Source organism: Mizuhopecten yessoensis, unplaced genomic scaffold, assembly GCF_002113885.1.
Source record: "Mizuhopecten yessoensis strain PY_sf001 unplaced genomic scaffold, ASM211388v2 scaffold11029, whole genome shotgun sequence".
Classification (NCBI taxonomy): Eukaryota; Metazoa; Mollusca; class Bivalvia; order Pectinida; family Pectinidae; genus Mizuhopecten; species Mizuhopecten yessoensis.
In genome coordinates this window covers 439,580-459,969 of record NW_018408843.1, presented here as the reverse complement: position 1 = coordinate 459,969, position 20,390 = coordinate 439,580, and the positions used below count along the sequence as shown (strand labels likewise).

The 20,390-nt window shown below is 38.6% G+C and overlaps 1 protein-coding gene across 9 annotated transcripts in view; it reads left to right on the top strand.

Annotated features, from left to right (window-relative positions):
- The window catches only part of LOC110464740 (coiled-coil domain-containing protein 158-like), a 74,522-nt gene that overhangs the window by 21,337 nt on the left and 32,795 nt on the right, over positions 1-20,390 (top strand). For 6 of the 9 annotated variants that reach the window (XM_021520103.1, XM_021520108.1, XM_021520107.1 and 3 more), the window contains 11 exons: positions 242-311; positions 2,188-2,297; positions 5,753-5,843; positions 7,007-7,243; positions 7,823-7,899; positions 12,952-13,062; positions 15,071-15,185; positions 15,768-15,887; positions 18,174-18,371; positions 18,765-19,563; positions 20,271-20,336. In XM_021520103.1, the coding sequence (XP_021375778.1) occupies positions 242-311; positions 2,188-2,297; positions 5,753-5,843; positions 7,007-7,243; positions 7,823-7,899; positions 12,952-13,062; positions 15,071-15,185; positions 15,768-15,887; positions 18,174-18,371; positions 18,765-19,563; positions 20,271-20,336 (1,994 nt within the window). Of the gene's footprint in view, positions 1-241; positions 312-2,187; positions 2,298-5,752; positions 5,844-7,006; positions 7,244-7,822; positions 7,900-8,612; positions 8,643-12,247; positions 12,320-12,951; positions 13,063-15,070; positions 15,186-15,767; positions 15,888-18,173; positions 18,372-18,764; positions 19,564-20,270; positions 20,337-20,390 lie in introns of all 9 variants that reach the window. The other 3 variants (XM_021520104.1, XM_021520109.1, XM_021520110.1) reach the window with 3 other exon arrangements.

Here is a 20,390-nt window from a genome sequence, read left to right as displayed (position 1 = left end):
AGTTTGTGTTTGTCAATAGATCCCACTATATAAACAGGGTGATGATCTACTTTGTCTACTATATTATTTACACCAGTTTGTGTTTGTCAATAGATCCCACTATATAAACAGGGTGATGATCTACTTTGTCTACTATATTATTTACACCAGTTTGTGTTTGTCAATAGATCCCACTATATAAACAGGGTGAGGATCTACTTTGTCTACTATATTATTTACATCAGTTTGTGTTTGTCAATAGATCCCACTTGGAGAAGGCCCTTAAGGATTCCCAGGAGCAGGTCACAGATCTGAGACGGAGGTTACAGGAGGTGGGTGTGACAATGTATCAGAGACACAAAGCTCTGTCCACTTTATGTCGTTATGGTAAAGAGGCTTTCATCAGACACAGACTGACTCACGGGTCATGGCCTGAAGTTTATTGTGGTCATCAGTGTAGAAATAAATCACTTGTAGCTTTTGAATATTATTTTTTTTAATTAAAGTAGTAAAAGTACACTAATTTTTTACTCAGTGCTATTTAACATGTTTTTTGGGTTCAAGGGCTTTAAGACAATCCTGCATTAATTGGTTAGCAGTGGAAACCTCTTGGACTGGTGGAGTGTCAAATACTGAAATTTAGTTTTATGGCCAATTATATTTATACAGAGGTATGGTCCTTTGTTCACTGGGTGTTAATTTGTCTAGGTTGCATCTCATATACTCAGTCGCCTACAAATGCAAAACTTTGTACATTGTATGTAATTGCCTCGTGAAAGTGTTGCATATGAAAGTTTCCTGCCCCGTTATATACAGAGTTACTGCCCTTTGTTCACAAGACATCTTTTTGTCCTGTGTATATCAATTGTCACCCACTAAAGTCAGGTCTCATTCCCAACATTATAAAGTTATTGTCATTTGTTATTTGTTTATCAAGAACTGGGGGACTAGCGGTTGCTCATCATACTTTGAATTGTTCATATTCATCTCACAAGGAACTTGGGAAACTTTTGAATAGTCCATGTTATTGTAACAAGCTGATACATTGTTAGTGGTGTATCTTGTACTTGTATTTGTTTATAGTTAACACCTGCTGAAGAATTTGTACAAATCCAATATCCGCGACTTGCTCGACTTCAACAAACTTTGCAGGACTATTACCTAGAGGTCTGATTGTCAGCTGTGATGTAAAGATACTGACAGCAAAATAGTCTTATTGATAATGTTAATCATAACATGAAGTAGAACAGTTTGCCATGTTGGTTGATTTTGTGAATGTCTGCATGAGTTTAACAAATTTAACGGTTTTGAATTCTGCTGACTTGATTTAATTCCTTGTTTGGCATATGACATCTGGAGTAATGTAACATGATAGTTGTTATCTATAGTGCTGTTTGTCTAGATACTGACATTGCATGTCTTTAACAACTCATGACATTGTGAAAAATTGTCAGCAATGTGATGGAAACTATGTTATAAAATTGTGACATTGTATTTTATGCATTGAAAGAACAGATGTATACTCAATCCAATTAAAACATTACAATAAAGAGTTAAATTTACAATAAACATTGGAGTGAGTTTTTGGAAGTAGAACAGTAAAACAAACTAGGAACATGGTACATATACTAAACTGTTTAAAAAATGCACGGGGATAACACTCTTTTTTGTGTGGTTGACAGCCGATAGTTCAAGATCAACTTAAGACTTAATTGATAATAATGTTGAGGATACCTCAATACGTTTTATCCTACACACAATTACGTATTGTTTGTAAAGAGAATATTTGTGTTTCTAATACTGACTAATAAACAAAAACAGACTGCAACATCAGTTAGTTTATTATAACATATTAAAAACGAAATAAAAGTTGAACTAAAGTTCTATGAGTTGTAAATATTTTATTATATTGAAGTGTAGAAGAGGTTTATTTCTAAAACGTAAACATAATTGATAACTACGAACTTAAAAAATCACAGATTTAACTTCCTGTAAAATTTGATATTAAAGAGAACCTATTTCATACCTTTTTGTGGCTTCACAGAGAATGCCGAATTGCTTTATTCTTTGGAGATATTTTTTTCTCAGATTATTTCATCTTTATAAAGAGTGTTCTGAGCATTGACTTTCTGCAACTGAAATGAAACTATATTAAAAATTATTCCTTCTCAGAATTTTATATTGATATCATACATATTGTGTTTTCAGGCAAATGACCAATCAGAGTTACAGAAAAGGCAGTTCCGTAGTAATATAGAGGAGCTGAAGGGGAAACTCCACGAGACAGTGACAAACAGAGAGGCTGTCCTAGACTTACGGTATCACTGGTCATTTACCCCCACCAATATAAACACCACGAGACAGTGACAAACAGAGAGTCCGTCCTAGACTTACGGTATGACTGGTCATTTACACCCACTAATATAAACCCCACGAGACAGTGACAAACACAGAGGCTGTCCTAGACTTACAGTATGACTGGTCATTTACACCCACTAATATAACCTCCACGAGACAGTGACAAACACAGAGGCTGTCCTAGACTTACGGTATGGCAGTGACAAACACAGAGGCTGTCCTAGACTTACAGTATGACTGGTCATTTACACCCACTAATATAAACTCCACGAGACAGTGACAAACACAGAGGCTGTCCTAGACTTACAGTATGACTGGTCATTTACACCCACCAATATAAACACCACGAGACAGTTACAAACAGAGAGGCTGTCCTAGACTTACGGTATGGCTGGTCAATTACACCCACCAATATAAACACCACGAGACAGTGACAAACAGAGAGGCTGTCCTAGACTTACGGTATGGCTGGTCAATTACACCCACCAATATAAACACCACGAGACAGTGACAAACAGAGAGGCTGTCCTAGACTTACGGTATGGCTGGTCAATTACACCCACCAATATAAACACCACGAGACAGTGACAAACAGAGGGGCTCTCCAAGACTTATGGTATGGCTGGGCAATTACACCCACCAATATAAACACCACGAGACAGTGACAAACAGAGAGGCTGTCCTAGACTTACGGTATGACTGGTCATTTACACCCACTAATATAAACACCACGAGACAGTGACAAACAGAGAGGCTCTCCAAGACTTACGGTATGACTGGTCATTTACACCCACTAATATAAACACCACGAGACAGTGACAAACAGAGAGGCTCTCCAAGACTTACGGTATGACTGGTCATTTACACCCACTAATATAAACACCACGAGACAGTGACAAACAGAGAGGCTCTCCAAGACTTACGGTATGACTGGTCATTTACACCCACTAATATAAACACCACGAGACAGTGACAAACAGAGAGGCTCTCCAAGACTTACGGTATGACTGGTCATTTACACCCACTAATATAAACACCACGAGACAGTGACAAACAGAGAGGCTCTCCAAGACTTACGGTATGACTGGTCATTTACACCCACTAATATAAACACCACGAGACAGTGACAAACAGAGGGGCTCTCCAAGACTTACGGTATGGCTGGTCAATTACACCCACCAATATAAACACCACGAGACAGTGACAAACAGAGGGGCTCTCCAAGACTTATGGTATGGCTGGTCAATTACACCCACCAATATAAACACCACGAGACAGTGACAAACAGAGAGGCTGTCCTAGACTTACGGTATGACTGGTCATTTACACCCACTAATATAAACACCACGAGACAGTGACAAACAGAGAGGCTCTCCAAGACTTACGGTATGACTGGTCATTTACACCCACTAATATAAACACCACGAGACAGTGACAAACAGAGGGGCTCTCCAAGACTTACGGTATGGCTGGTCAATTACACCCACCAATATAAACACCACGAGACAGTGACAAACAGAGAGGCTGTCCTAGACTTACGGTATGACTGGTCATTTACACCCACTAATATAAACACCACGAGACAGTGACAAACAGAGAGGCTCTCCAAGACTTACGGTATGACTGGTCATTTACACCCACTAATATAAACACCACGAGACAGTGACAAACAGAGGGGCTCTCCAAGACTTACGGTATGGCTGGTCAATTACACCCACCAATATAAACACCACGAGACAGTGACAAACAGAGAGGCTGTCCTAGACTTACGGTATGACTGGTCATTTACACCCACTAATATAAACACCACGAGACAGTGACAAACAGAGAGGCTCTCCAAGACTTACGGTATGACTGGTCATTTACACCCACTAATATAAACACCACGAGACAGTGACAAACAGAGGGGCTCTCCAAGACTTACGGTATGGCTGGTCAATTACACCCACCAATATAAACACCACGAGACAGTGACAAACAGAGAGGCTGTCCTAGACTTACGGTATGACTGGTCATTTACACCCACTAATATAAACACCACGAGACAGTGACAAACAGAGAGGCTCTCCAAGACTTACGGTATGACTGGTCATTTACACCCACTAATATAAACACCACGAGACAGTGACAAACAGAGGGGCTCTCCAAGACTTACGGTATGGCTGGTCAATTACACCCACCAATATAAACACCACGAGACAGTGACAAACAGAGAGGCTGTCCTAGACTTACGGTATGACTGGTCATTTACACCCACTAATATAAACACCACGAGACAGTGACAAACAGAGAGGCTCTCCAAGACTTACGGTATGACTGGTCATTTACACCCACTAATATAAACACCACGAGACAGTGACAAACAGAGGGGCTCTCCAAGACTTACGGTATGGCTGGTCAATTACACCCACCAATATAAACACCACGAGACAGTGACAAACAGAGAGGCTGTCCTAGACTTACGGTATGACTGGTCATTTACACCCACTAATATAAACACCACGAGACAGTGACAAACAGAGAGGCTGTCCTAGACTTACGGTATGGCTGGTCATTTACACCCACCAATATAAACACCATGAGACCGTGACAAACAGAGAGGATGTCCTAGACTTACGGTATGACTGGTCATTAACACCCACTAATATAAACACCACGAGACAGTGACAAACAGAGAGGCTGTCCTAGACTTACGGTATGGCTGGTCATTTACACCCACCAATATAAACACCATGAGACCGTGACAAACAGAGAGGATGTCCTAGACTTACGGTATGACTGGTCATTAACACCCACTCATATAAACACCACGAGACAGTGACAAACAGAGAGGCTGTCCTAGACTTACGGTATGGCTCGTCATTAACACCCACTCATATAAACACCATTAGAAAAGGCTTAATTGCAGTGATGTTGTTGAGGATTGGTACTTGTTTAAAGTTTCTGAATTTTTTAATTTGATAGAATGTATAAAGTGCAGTTTTCCACATGCAACTCATGTGTTTAAATGTTCATGCTGTGTATTTCTAGTTAGTTGACAGTAGAACAGGTTTTAGTTGTAGAGATCTAATGATTACCTAAGTAATTGTGTTGTACTACCCTAATACTTAAGTTTGGCACCACATTTGCAGTGAAACATGTAGTCTTTCCCTTATGTTGTCCATTTCACATCCAGCCACATTTGAAAGTTTTTAAAGTGACATGTTACCATATTAAAGCTTTAAAAGATGCAGGTACCATCTTATATGCTCATTGTTGTCCATCAACTTTGACTTGAAACCATGGAGTTAGCGAAGGGAGGTAACTCAATGTAGCACTAATCATACATTGTATATGGTACTGTATTGTTATACCAAAGTTATAATACTAACTAAGTGAACTAAAAAGATTAATATAAATGTATTTCTATTGCCAGAGTAAAGGAATCGGCCAATCAGGAGACTTTGTTGGCAAAGATGCAGGGTCAGGTACATCAGCTGACAGAGAAGTGTCGGGCCCAGGAGGAGGTGAGGGGCTAACATTGTTATGATATAATTGTGTAGTGTTGGCACTGGTAGTACCTAAATAATTGACGTTGTGATACATTTATTGTAAAATTCCATGAAACACGGTCAAACCAATAAAAAAATAAGTTCAAAATAATAATATATTTACTACAGCTAAAGCAATTGCGTCTTTGCCTATTGTAGAGTTATCTTCTCTTGTGAGCAGGTATTGATTGTTACATCATTGGTTTGTGTGAGAAAATTACGTCGTTTTCTTTGATGACGTTCCTCTCAATGACGTAACAATCCATACCTGCTCACAAGAGCAGATAACTCTGCAATACGCAAAGACGAAATAGGGGGGTTTTGAAACTAGAAAAGCTGGTGCGAATGTTTTCAGATGTAAGAGGTGAAACAGAATGCAAAATCAGTCACTCAATCTTCTTACTGTAATGTCATTTATCTGTTTTTTACATCTAAAAACTTAACATGATATTGAACACCTAATCACATAGGCTATGTACAGAGTGCTTTCACAGTGCCTATGCCCCTCTCATATGCAAGAGAAAAATGGTGTAAATAGTTCAAGGGAGAAAATCTCATAAAAAAACTGTTTGTAGAAGATGAAAAGATTATATTTTACTGTATGTTATGAGATATGAACCGTCTGTTGTCAGGCATTGGGTGATGCCGGGAGACAGATGGATTGTACTTTACTGTATATAATGAGATATGAACTGTTGTCAGGCATTGGGTGATGCCGGGAGACAGATGGATTGTATTTTACTGTATATTATGAGATATGAACCGTCTGTTGTCAGGCATTGGGTGATGCCGGGAGACAGATGGATTGTACTTTACTGTATATAATGAGATATGAACTGCTGTCAGGCATTGGGTGATGCCAGGAGATGGATGGATTGTACTTCACTGTATATAATGAGATATGAACTGTTGTCAGGCATTGGGTGATGCCGGGAGACAGATGGGTTGTACTTTACTGTATATAATGAGATATGAACTGTTGTCATGAACTGTTGTCAGGCATTGGGTGATGCCGGGAGATGGATGGATTGTACTTTACTGTATATAATGAGATATGAACTGTTGTCAGGCATTGGGTGATGCCGGGAGACGGATGGATTTTTCTTTACTGTATATAATGAGATATGAACTGTTGTCAGGCATTGGGTGATGCCGGGAGACAGATGGATGACAATACGAGAGACAAGTACCTGTCCGACACAGCTCTCAACCAGACCAGACAGATCCTAGTGGATGCTGAGAGGAAGCGTGGGCGTCCGTTCTTTGATTCTGACCCAGCGAGTAAACAGGCACCTGGAATGCTTGTTCACACCCTGGAACGATGTATGCAGGAAATGAGTGCTGACATCACACAGAAATCACAGAAAATACACGAGGTAAATTTGTGGACCACTCTTTCATGAGACTTTTAATTACCCTTTCCTACACCCCTGGGCATGAAGGAGTGTTTTTCTCTTACTCCAATCACTAGAATAGCTCAGGGGACACAGAAAAGTCTCTCAATTTCTGCTTCCAGATTTTATGTCGTCACATTGTTGTCCCATTGTGACATCCTGCACATACCATGGGATGTAAAGCAGAAACTGCTAACACCCCTTCCTTACCTTGGACAACTGACCTTGCCATATTACACATGGACGCTGTGTTTTGATGAAATTCTTCTTCTGTGGATTTTGGTATCAGATATTCAAATATATAAGGATAAAATAAAGTTTGGAAGAGATTTGAATTCAGTTGTATACAATTTGGTTAGTTTTGACTGTAAAGACACATTGAAAAATACTGCAATCTCTTGCATATTAACTTGTAAACAATGCATTTATGTACAAGTTATATTTCTGAAGTCAGTATTGACAGCGTTGTGACATTTTTACAATCATGTTCCTGTTGGCAGCTAAGTTTTAAAAGTGAAATTAGTTCAGACAGTGTACATAGAGTTCTGGTCTGTTTTACAGCTAGAGAAGGAGATTCTTTCTCTTAAACACAACATCAGCCACGACAAGGAGACCCTCATCCGGGAACAGCAAGACAAGTATGTATTATTGTAGAGTTACCTCCCTTCATATGATGTATATACAAAGCTGTAATTTTTATTTGAATTCTGTTGAAAGCACAATTGCATGGTCATTTCCCCATACATTTCTGATACAATTGTTACATTTCTTATATTTTAAACCAATTTTATAAGATATGAGCATATTTTCATTATTAGTAAAAATATGTTGATAAGAAGCAAGCTTATCAAATGCAACAGATTTAAAGATTTATAAAACAAATCTGTAGGATAGTCTTGATAACGATCAGTTTTAATCTACTGTTTTATTATAGGCTTTTAAAGCTTCGTGTAGATAATTTAGATTGTTCTAGATCATATTAATCTCAGATTCTATCTTTGTAAAACTTTGATTAAAAATGTTAAAAATAAATGCTAGTGTCATCCCCGCCAATAATTTTTCTGATCTAGGAACTTTAAGCTATGCTTTTAACATATGTAGAATTAATTGTAAAAATAGGTTTGATCTTCAAACGATTGTCTGTAGAAATAAGTTGAGCATTGTCACCTCCACACACTTAGTACACACTTAGCACACACTATCACTCACTATCTCTCACTATCACACTACGTCACAAGTGTTTTGTGGTGTGCCATCAGTCCCCCGCCATTGTGCGCCACCTGTGTCACTAGTTATTCCACACTTGTTTGCCTCCAATCCCCTCACCTTACACACTGTTGTCCCCTCACAGAGAACAGGAGGAACTAGCCATGTACAGGAAGTAAGTCTTGTGTTGGAAGTTTGGTACTAATTCCCTGTAAAATCACACAGGTTTTAATTTGTGTCATGTATAAGACTAAAGTTGTATAGTGTGTTCCTTGTTGACTGTGTACAGTTGGTTGTAATGTAAATACACATGTGGTCCCTTACCCAGCTTTCCCAAATTCCAAGTTATATCAGTACATAGAATTTACTACCTATATATCACTATATGTACCTACAACCATTGTAAGGCCTTAACTCTGAGTCCATGTTATCTATGCAGTTCCATCAGGTACTGAGATGTACATAAATGTCTGACTGGGCATTTGATGGCCTCTGAAAAGGGAGAAAAGTACACAAAGCATTATTGTAGCATGATCTTAGGAATTAAAAACATCAAAAGATGCCCTTATCCCAGGGATTAGTATAACTTAAAACTTTTCTGCACTATCTTATAGCATTAAACTGTACCCAGTCTATGAGTAAGTGACAGCTATACAATCCACACTGTTAACTCATTCAATGGTTAGGCACTAAACACTGCCCACAGTAAGCTATGCTCTTCAAAGTCTGGAGCACTGCCTTGTCTTTGTGTGGAGAAGTTGTACGTATTGTCCACTGCCGTCTAGGTCTTCCAGGGCAGCAATGATCAGGTGTCTCAAATTACCATATATCAGATCTATAGGATGAAATTCCAGTCGAGTTTTGTCCATCACTATGACTAGTGGACTTGTTTTCCCACCAATGTGTGCTCTACCCTCGTCAACTACAGCAATGTCCTCATTGACTGGGCGCTGTGATATACTCCATAGTAAACACACCAGTGATCTCCAAGCTCTCCCCTCGTCAACTACAGCAATGTCCTCATTGACTGGGCACTGTGATTTACTCCATAGTAAACACACTAGTGATCTCCAAGCTCTACCCTCCTCAACTACAGCAATGTCCTCATTGACTGGGCACTGTGATATACTCCATAGTAAACACACTAGTGATCTCCAAGCTCTACCCTCGTCAACTACAACAGTGTTCTTCATTGACTGGGCACTGTGATATACTCCATAGTAACCACACCAGTGATCTCCAAGCTCTACCCTCGTCAACGAAAGCAATGTCCTCATTGACTGGGCACTGTGATATACTCCATAGTAAACACACCAGTGATCTCCAAGCTCTACCCTCGTCAACTACAGCAATGTCCTCATTGACTGGGCACTGTGATATACTCCATAGTAAACACACCAGTGATCTCCAAGCTCTACCCTCGTCAACTACAGCAATGTCCTCATTGACTGGGCACTGTGATATACTCCATAGTAAACACACCAGTGATCTCCAAGCTCTACCCTCGTCAACTACAGCAATGTCCTCATTGACTGGGCACTGTGATATACTCCATAGTAAACACACCAGTGATCTCCAAGCTCTACCCTCGTCAACTACAGCAATGTCCTCATTGACTGGGCACTGTGATATACTCCATAGTAAACACACCAGTGATCTCCAAGCTCTACCCTCGTCAACTACAGCAATGTCCTCATTGACTGGGCACTGTGATATACTCCATAGTAAACACACCAGTGATCTCCAAGCTCTACCCTCGTCAACTACAGCAATGTCCTCATTGACTGGGCACTGTGATATACTCCATAGTAAACACACTAGTGATCTCCAAGCTCTACCCTCGTCAACTACAGCAATGTCCTCATTGACTGGGCACTGTGATATACTCCATAGTAAACACACCAGTGATCTCCAAGCTCTACCCTCGTCAACTACAGCAATGTCCTCATTGACTGGGCACTGTGATATACTCCATAGTAAACACACCAGTGATCTCCAAGCTCTACCCTCGTCAACTACAGCAATGTCCTCATTGACTGGGCACTGTGATATACTCCATAGTAAACACACTAGTGATCTCCAAGCTCTACCCTCGTCAACTACAGCAATGTCCTCATTGACTGGGCACTGTGATATACTCCATAGTAAACACACCAGTGATCTCCAAGCTCTACCCTCGTCAACTACAGCAATGTCCTCATTGACTGGGCACTGTGATATACTCCATAGTAAACACACCAGTGATCTCCAAGCTCTACCCTCGTCAACTACAGCAATGTCCTCATTGACTGGGCACTGTGATATACTCCATAGTAAACACACTAGTGATCTCCAAGCTCTACCCTCGTCAACTACAGCAATGTCCTCATTGACTGGGCACTGTGATATACTCCATAGTAAACACACCAGTGATCTCCAAGCTCTACCCTCGTCAACTACAGCAATGTCCTCATTGACTGGGCACTGTGATATACTCCATAGTAAACACACCAGTGATCTCCAAGCTCTACCCTCGTCAACTACAGCAATGTCCTCATTGACTGGGCACTGTGATATACTCCATAGTAAACACACTAGTGATCTCCAAGCTCTACCCTCGTCAACTACAGCAATGTCCTCATTGACTGGGCACTGTGATATACTCCATAGTAAACACACCAGTGATCTCCAAGCTCTACCCTCGTCAACTACAGCAATGTCCTCATTGACTGGGCACTGTGATATACTCCATAGTAAACACACCAGTGATCTCCAAGCTCTACCCTCGTCAACTACAGCAATGTCCTCATTGACTGGGCACTGTGATATACTCCATAGTAAACACACTAGTGATCTCCAAGCTCTACCCTCGTCAACTACAGCAATGTCCTCATTGACTGGGCACTGTGATATACTCCATAGTAAACACACCAGTGATCTCCAAGCTCTACCCTCGTCAACTACAGCAATGTCCTCATTGACTGGGCACTGTGATATACTCCATAGTAAACACACCAGTGATCTCCAAGCTCTACCCTCGTCAACTACAGCAATGTCCTCATTGACTGGGCACTGTGATATACTCCATAGTAAACACACCAGTGATCTCCAAGCTCTACCCTCGTCAACTACAGCAATGTCCTCATTGACTGGGCACTGTGATATACTCCATAGTAAACACACCAGTGATCTCCAAGCTCTACCCTCGTCAACTACAGCAATGTCCTCATTGACTGGGCACTGTGATATACTCCATAGTAAACACACCAGTGATCTCCAAGCTCTACCCTCGTCAACTACAGCAATGTCCTCATTGACTGGGCACTGTGATATACTCCATAGTAAACACACCAGTGATCTCCAAGCTCTACCCTCGTCAACTACAGCAATGTCCTCATTGACTGGGCACTGTGATATACTCCATAGTAAACACACCAGTGATCTCCAAGCTCTACCCTCGTCAACTACAGCAATGTCCTCATTGACTGGGCACTGTGATATACTCCATAGTAAACACACCAGTGATCTCCAAGCTCTACCCTCGTCAACTACAGTAATGACCTCATTGACTGGGCGCTGTGATATACTCCATAGTAAACACACTAGTGAACTCCAAATAGCGATGTTCTGGTGGTGTGGCTTGGCTTCCCAATTGAAATCATTTATATATTTAATGACTTTTTGGTATAGTCAAAAGACAAGCCAACTTACTTCCTTCATCACTGTTTAGAATTAGTTTTACTGAAGGTAATATTTAGTAAACTTATAAAACAAGATGTGTGTTTCTCTTCGAATACCCAGACTAAGTAAACTTGGGGCGTACCAAAGTGTGCTGTTCACTGTTGGTCAGGATGGCCAGGAGACTATCTCAAGGTGAAGGGTTTGAGAGTGGCTAACTCACCAGCCTAACAGCTAAAACTCATCAGCTCCAGACTTAACCTCTAACACAGCAGGCCTAACATGTGTTATTAGTGTAAAATTGGATGTGATTTGACAGTTACTCAACTATAGGAATTGACTTCATGTATATTTCTAACTTTTATTAAAGTTTAATGTGATGAACATGTATGTTATGTCTGATATTAAGTTTCTTGCTAGCAGTAAATCAGGGTTATGTCAGATCAAATAGTTTAAAAAAGGAAAAAACAAAACTCCAATTTTAAGGGAAAGGATTTGGAAAATCCTGAGAAAAATTCACAGCAACCCTAGACAATTCACTTTCTTTGTAGCTAGTTTAAGGAAATAAAAAAAAAAAGCTGAAAAAAAAAAATCCTGTTTTATTATCCTCATGCACAGTTATGTGTTTTGATTGATATTAGAGTGGTCTGATTAAGAAAGTCTATATAACTTGTATATCTGGTTAAACGCTGTTTTCTGAGTTGACCCTGTGTATATACTTCTGACATGGCCCTGTACATATTTCACCCCTCATTCACTTAGTGATGTTAACGTTAATGCTCAAGCGTTAACTAATGCATGTGCTTGCTTCATCTGTTTTCTTACAGAATCTCATCAATGACCACCGAACACGAAAAACAGATGCAGTCTGCGTCAGAACGGGCGAATAATGCCAGGAAGCAAACTGTGACTCTGCAGTCTCAGCTAGCCATGATAGAGTATGACATGTAGCCCGTCTGTTGGAGGGGTCCTACCTCACACGTATCACTGCCTGTACACCAGCCTTGTACTCCTCTTACATTGCACTTCCTGCTAGTCACCATGCACTTCATTTTCCACCGATGTTGTCATATTGTTTCATGGTTTTCGACCTTTGTTTTTTTCCTTATTTTCTTGTTTCTATATGATACCATATGAAGTAAGCTTCTGTGTCTGACATTTATCATATCTTCATCCTTCAACTCATTTCTATGTCCATAATTTATTTATCACTCCGCTTATTTACATGGCTTTACTTTCTTCATCATTCAGCTCCTTTGGTATTTCCTGGTACGTGTCCTTTACTGTATCCATAGTTGTAAATCTATTGTTAGTACTCACTTCACGTTTCAGCTTACTGTTGTTTTTATTATCACACTCCATTTCGATTTCAAAACCAAAATTTGATTTGTTTCTAATTTCAAGTTTGTTAGCCTTGTTTCTCAGAAAGTACTGGAGGGATTTTTTCTCAAGTTTCACTTGAGAGTTTACCATGGTCCCTAGTTATGCATATCAAATTGATGGAATGATCGAAAAATCAAGATGAGAGCGATAGGTTGTCATCTTGAATTTTGAGAGTTAAAGTTTGTTAGCAGTATTTCTCAAAAAGCACAGAAGGGATCTTTCTCAAATTTGATATCTAAGTTTCCTGCATATAACAGTGTGTAGTTGTGCAAGTTTACTTTTTAGACTGATTAGAAAACCAAAATGGCTAGCTGGTGGCCATTTTGAATATTGAGAGTAAAAGTTTGCTTTCTCTATTTCTCAGAAAAAACTGGAGGGATCTTACTCAGATATGATAGGCAGGTTTCCCTTAATCTATAACTGTGTGTGTTTACTTTTGAGACTGATTGGAAAAACAAAATGGCTGACAGGTATATAGACTTCTTTTGTAGATCTGATGAAAATCCTTCCATGGCGGGCGCCAAGATCCTTCTGGGATCTCTTGTTTACAGTTCATCTTTCAAACTTTCATTGCAGTCATTTAAAGAGCTTTCTCTGCTATAGGACATTTTTACTTTTTTTTATTTCATTAGTTTCTCATGTATAGTAGATAACAGCTTAAGCTCCTATAACTGCATGCTATTGTGTATAAAGTGTAATATAACTCAGATTGGCTGATTTCTGAATTAATAATTTATTGTAATAATTGAATGTTGTAAGGGTAATTAAATGTTTGATGAGAATAGCTCATTATGTCTAGATTTACTTAACCCCCTTTTTTAAATTGTGTAACAACTTTGTTTTTCACATGATCATTTTTTTTTTTTTTTTAATGTTTCTTGATTTTTACTTCATATGGAAAAAAAAAAGTGAATTATATTTGAACATGCAACTGTAAAGTATACATTATCATAAGTGGTCTATAATCTGTCAGCAAGAATATTAAAAAGCGTTTATGTCAGAATCCAGTTTGTGTCATCCATATTGTTGGCTTTTCTTGGCACCTGTGTACATATGTAATACTGTATAATGTAGAACAGTCCTCAGTGATCAACATGCTCTATTTGATAGTCAAATGGGGTCTTTCCCTTGACTTTTTCAACCTGCTTGACACTAGAACATCTGAAAGCACGGTTAAGTGCAAAATGTTCATTGAAATGTATCATTTGTTGTAACTAAAGTAATGAAAACTAATTTTGAAGAAATTTTGAATTTATGTTTTGTTTCATATTATATGTTTATGTCAGTTTTTTGAAAATTAAGTTTTTTTTCATTGTCAACACATGTTAAAGGTAACAATTATGTTACTTTACCAGAAACAAGATAGTTTAAATTGGAATTTTCTTGTTTGTTTTGAACTCTCATACTTGTTTGAGTGTAAATATACATTTTCTCAACAGGGCTCAGCTTGAGTGTAAATCTATAAAATTTACTCTACAGGGGTCAGTTTGTGAGTGTAAATATACAAAATTTACTTGACAGGGGTCAGTTTGTGAGTGTAAATATACAAAATTTACTTGACAGGGGTCAGTTTGAGCAGCAGATGAAGATGAAGGATGTGATGATACTAGACTTAGAACAGAAAGTCCGCCATTTAAAAGAAGAATTCTCAGATGATAGGACCAAATGGCAGCAAAAGGTAGGTCTGGGATGATCTGTGGGTGTATGTATAGTGTTACATCACTTTGAACATGAATACATATCTGTTTCAATGCGAACAAATCACAAGTTAGCCTATGATCCCAGCTCTGGTATATGAAGGAGATTAATATTTCCTATTAATTTGAAATAAAATATTTTTGAGGGGCTCAAATTTTGTGGTGTCCCAAAAAAATACCTTTTTATGGGTACATTAATTTGTGGGTTATGAGTACCCACTCATGCAGAGAATAGCTTTATGTCAAATTTGTAATTACTTTATGGACTATGAGTTTGTGGCTGAGGATTAACCGCTAATTGTACTATTTCAAAAACCCTGCAAAAATTAGTCATTTCACAGTAACTATCATCTAGGATTAACCTTTTCACCACTGTAGACCATAATGGACTCATCCATATAAATGCATGGTAGGGTCTACTAAAGTAACATAGGGGTAAAAGGGCTAACTGATAAAAAGAAACAGTTTGAATCTAACCTAAAACTTTTTCCCATTACAAAACAAAAATCTTTAGAATATGCAGGTTAAGTGAATGTCTTACATAAATCTTTATCCCATTACAGAAGGAAACTCTGGAGGAATCCCTGGAAAAGACTCACAAAGAAGTCAGTGCCATGAGGAAGGAGAGGGACGATGCCATTCGCAATCACTCATCTCTAGAGGGCAAGCTAGAGGACCACCAAGTACGTCGGACATAATTTATTATATATAGATACATTGTATGGTAATTAAGTAGACTATTTATTGTGACTTAACAAACTTGCATAAGACATTTAATTATCAAATATATGATCAACAGAAAAATTGAATATACAGCTTTAAGAAGGTTGACCAAGTATTTGAGTAACAATCCTTTCACAGGTATTAATTACTGTACAGTCAAACATTCTCATGTGACCACCTCTACTAAGAGACAACTTTGTATGCTGCCATTAATATAGGGATTTTTTTTTTATTAATTGGACATGTATTAAGAGACCACTGTGTAGATATAAATAGACCACTTTTTAGCCCACCATCATCTGATGGTGGGCTATTCAAATCACCCTGCGTCCGTGGTCCATGGTCCGTCCGTCCATTGTCCGTCGTCTGTCCGTAAACAGTTCTTGTTACCGCTATTTCGTCTGAAGTACAAGAGGGATCTTTCTCAAATTTTATATGTAGGTTCCCCTTGGCCCCTTGTTGCGCAGGGCAACTTTTGAGACTGATCGGATAAACAACATGGCTGACAGGCAGCCATCTTGGATTTTATACTGAAAGTTTGTTATCGCTATTTCTCGGGAAGGAGTAGAGGGATCTTTCTCAAATTTTATATGTAGGATCTCCTTGATCTCTAGGTATGCAGGGCAACTTTTGAGACTGATCAGATAAACAACATGGCCGATAGGCAGCCATCTTGGATTTTGATAGTGAAAGTTTGTTATGGCTATTTCTCGGGAAGTACTAGAGGGATCTGTCTCAAATTTTATATGTAGGTTCCCCTTGTTCCCTTGTTGTGCAGCAGTGCCTGAAATGGACGGTCTCCCGCTCGCCAATGGCGATTAAAGTCTTGCTCGGGTGACCAAAAAATGTCAAAAGTAAGGTAGTCACTGGCCCAACAAAAATAGTTTCGGCGACTGTCGCAAAATTTATGGATAAAAGAAATTATAGTCCCTTCCACATTAACTGGGGGGCAGTACATTTTTCATTTGTCATTTCTTCGATTTGAATCTAACTGTCTGTGATTTAGAAAACGTGATGATTTTTTTTCAGATTTTCTATATAAATACGGCCAGGGTGTTTTCTTCGAGGTGCGAGTTTTGTGTATTTCTTTGGGAAATACTAAAGACCTGAATGGAGTGGATCATGTCGAGTTTTAACTACTAGGGTTGAAGAATTAAAAATATAATGTTTTATTCTGTTTTACATATTACAAACATTGTCATATTATATGTAATTTAAATGTACTAAAGCATTGTGTTAAATGCTGTGGAAATATTTCTTCCCAAAATTATTTGGGCCACCAATATGTCATTTGGGCCAGTGCTTCAAATTATTTACTTGCCCAAATTTTATTTTGGGGCCAGCCAATGCAGGTTCCCCACTATCCTTTATTGTTCATGTTTACTTTTGAAACTGATCAAGTTAAACAAAAAAGCCTACCGACAGTCATCTTTGATTTTTGACATTGAAGGTTTGTTAATACTATTTCTCAGGAATAACTTGAGGATCTTTCTCAAATTTGATATGTAGGTTCCCCTTGATCCCTAGCTTGTTGTGCATGTTATATTTTGAGACTGATCATTAAAAATAAAATGGCTAAAGGAAGAACTAAACAGATCTTTCTCATATTGCAATGAACGATTCTATTTCTTTAACATTAAGTACTGTACTAGTAAATATGTGAAATGACAAACTCACTTTGAAGGTTGGCTTTCATACACATCAGTATTAAGTTTAGATCAAAAGTTACCTCAAGGTGCATTTACTGTTAACATGACTCGATCAAACAGATTAGAGGAAAGAAGAGAAAAGATCGAATTGACATAGAACTAATGAAGATGGTACAATGGTGGGCGCCAAGATCCCTCTGGGATCTCTTGTTTCGACTTCTGAAGTGTGGTCTCTTGATACAGGGTTGACATTATAATCTCCTGTCCACCTTTATGGCTGTCTGCTGGTCCAGCTCCCTTGTCCCAATGTTTGTAAATTCCAGTCATTATTACTATATGCTCATCAATAAGATTTGTGTGGTGAACGCTTCCTTTATGGACAAAAACACTGCAAAAACTGTTCATGCACATTACCCGTCATTTGAGAAATGGAATGAGAGACATCTCCCTCAATGGAGGTTTCAGAGGTTGACGCCTATGGTCAAACACCTCATACAGGTAAGAATGAGGGTATATCACTTTGGAGAACACATTTCAGAAACATGACAACATTTTTGGCCTGAAATCTTAATTAACCTATTGTGTTGTGTGTTGTAGAACACAGCGGCCCGACTGCAGGCCGAGGTACACCTGGAGAAGCAGCGCTGTAGTCAAATGTCCGACAAGGAGACCATGATGAGGACAAGGCAGACCGAGCTGGAGACCAAATTAGAGGAGAAACAGCGGGATGTAGAGCGACTGGAGAAGATGTTGGAGCTCATCAGACACGAGTGTAACGCTCAGGTCAATGAAAAGGTCAATACAACATATCTGTTTTAAAACGGATAGGGTTAATTAATTTTGTATTAGTATAAGTCGTAATAGTAGTTGATGGATTCAGATTACTCAGAGCCTGAGGTTATTTGGTGTATTATTGATTTATTTTGAATGTTGGTGATTTATAAGTTACATAGTCATACTTGTCCAACACTTTAATCAAACGCGCTGCAAACTTTTGGGCATCCAGACGAGGGGCACAGGACCAGATTATTCAACTTTTGAAGAAACCATGGCATTGGCTCTTCCCTAAACCTTAGCAAACCTGATTAATAAATTATGTCGGTCAGATCTTCTGCTGGATTTTTTTGTTTTGTTTAATATAAGTACAGATTAATTTTATTAAATTAAATAAGAGAGTTTGTGTTGCAGATATCGTACGCAGAGCGACAGGAGAGAGATCGTCACCTGGACCAAATCAGCAGTCTAACCTCACAGCTCAGTAGTATGACGGAGAAGTGCAATAGAAACACCCTGGACCTGGAAATGACCAGATCTGAGTGTGCTAATCTCAAAAAACAATTACGGGAAACCTCCGAAAAATTTGAATCAACCAAAATCCAGCAAGAATCATTGTCAGTCGAGAAGAATCATGTATCTAACATGCTGAGTGATAAAAAGTCAGAAATGGAAAGAGTGACACAAGAAAAAGACTATTATTCTAATATGTTAGAACAAAAAAATGAGGAATTATCACAATTAAAGACTCAGAAGGAACGATTAGCTATCCAGTTAGAGGAGAAAGACAAAAACCTGTTAATGTTACAACAACAATCCTCAAACTTCACTCAGTTCATGGAGACAAATTCTCGGACTCATGAAAATCTCAGGGAAGAAAAAGACAATCTATTGAAAATAATTACAGACCAGAAATCTACATTAGAAGAACTGAGAAGTTCTCGAGAGAATATGGCAAAGAAGATGAAAATAAGAGAAAAACGAGTCAGGGAGTTAGAAGAAACGAAGAAGAAGTCTGTAGATGAGATACAGCTGCGTTTGGAGGAGATGGGGATACTACAGCAGGAAAAAGATAGTCTGTACCAGGAGCTGAAGGAGAGTCGATACGAGGTGGCTAACCTCACGGAGGAGAAGGATTCAGTCAAACACAACCTCGAACTCCAGAAGTCCGACCTGCAGCAAACCCTGGCACGGGCACAATCAAAATGTAAAGGTAAGTGTTAGGATGATAAAGGGTAGATAATCAAAGGTAAGTGTTAGGATTATACCTGTTATGTTGAACATCCATTCAGTTCAAACATATTCATTTAATATTAATGTGTTTAACTGTACAAAAGTTTAGACAAATTCTTGGTTTGGTATTATTATCCCGCTGGTCCCTTGTCTCGTTTTGCTGTGTGGTCCCATATAACCATATATTGATATGTGATTTAAATGTTATTAGTTGATAGTCAGATACATTTTGTTTCATAGACTTAAACAGGAATATAGAAAAAAAAGGCTTTCTCATAATTTGGTAGCCCAAATTTAAAGACCCTACAGTTGTATAAGAAATTGTGTTTTGAAATTATGAAACTTGCAGAATTTCCAAAGACAATGAAAAATAACTCTGTGAAATACATAACTTACCTGGTTGTGAAATATATAATCTTTATTAGGGGGGCATAAGGGATTGTATATATCTAGAAAGGGATAACAGTGTTAATAACTATTATGTGTGATAAATAATATCTAGGATATGTGATACATAATAACTAGTATGTGTGATAGATAATATCAAGGATATGTGATACATAATAACTAGTATGTGTGATAAATAATATCTAGGATATGTGATACATAATAACTAGTATGTGTGATAGATAACATCTAGGATATGTGATACATAATATCTAGTTAAATGTGAATTCCTCCTTTCAGCAATGGAGCAGGAATTCAAGCTGGCACACAGAACTCTGAAGTCAAGAGAGTCAGCAGATCACCAAGGTAACTACATGTGTGTTATAGTCAGCAGATCACCAAGGTAACTACATGTGTTTT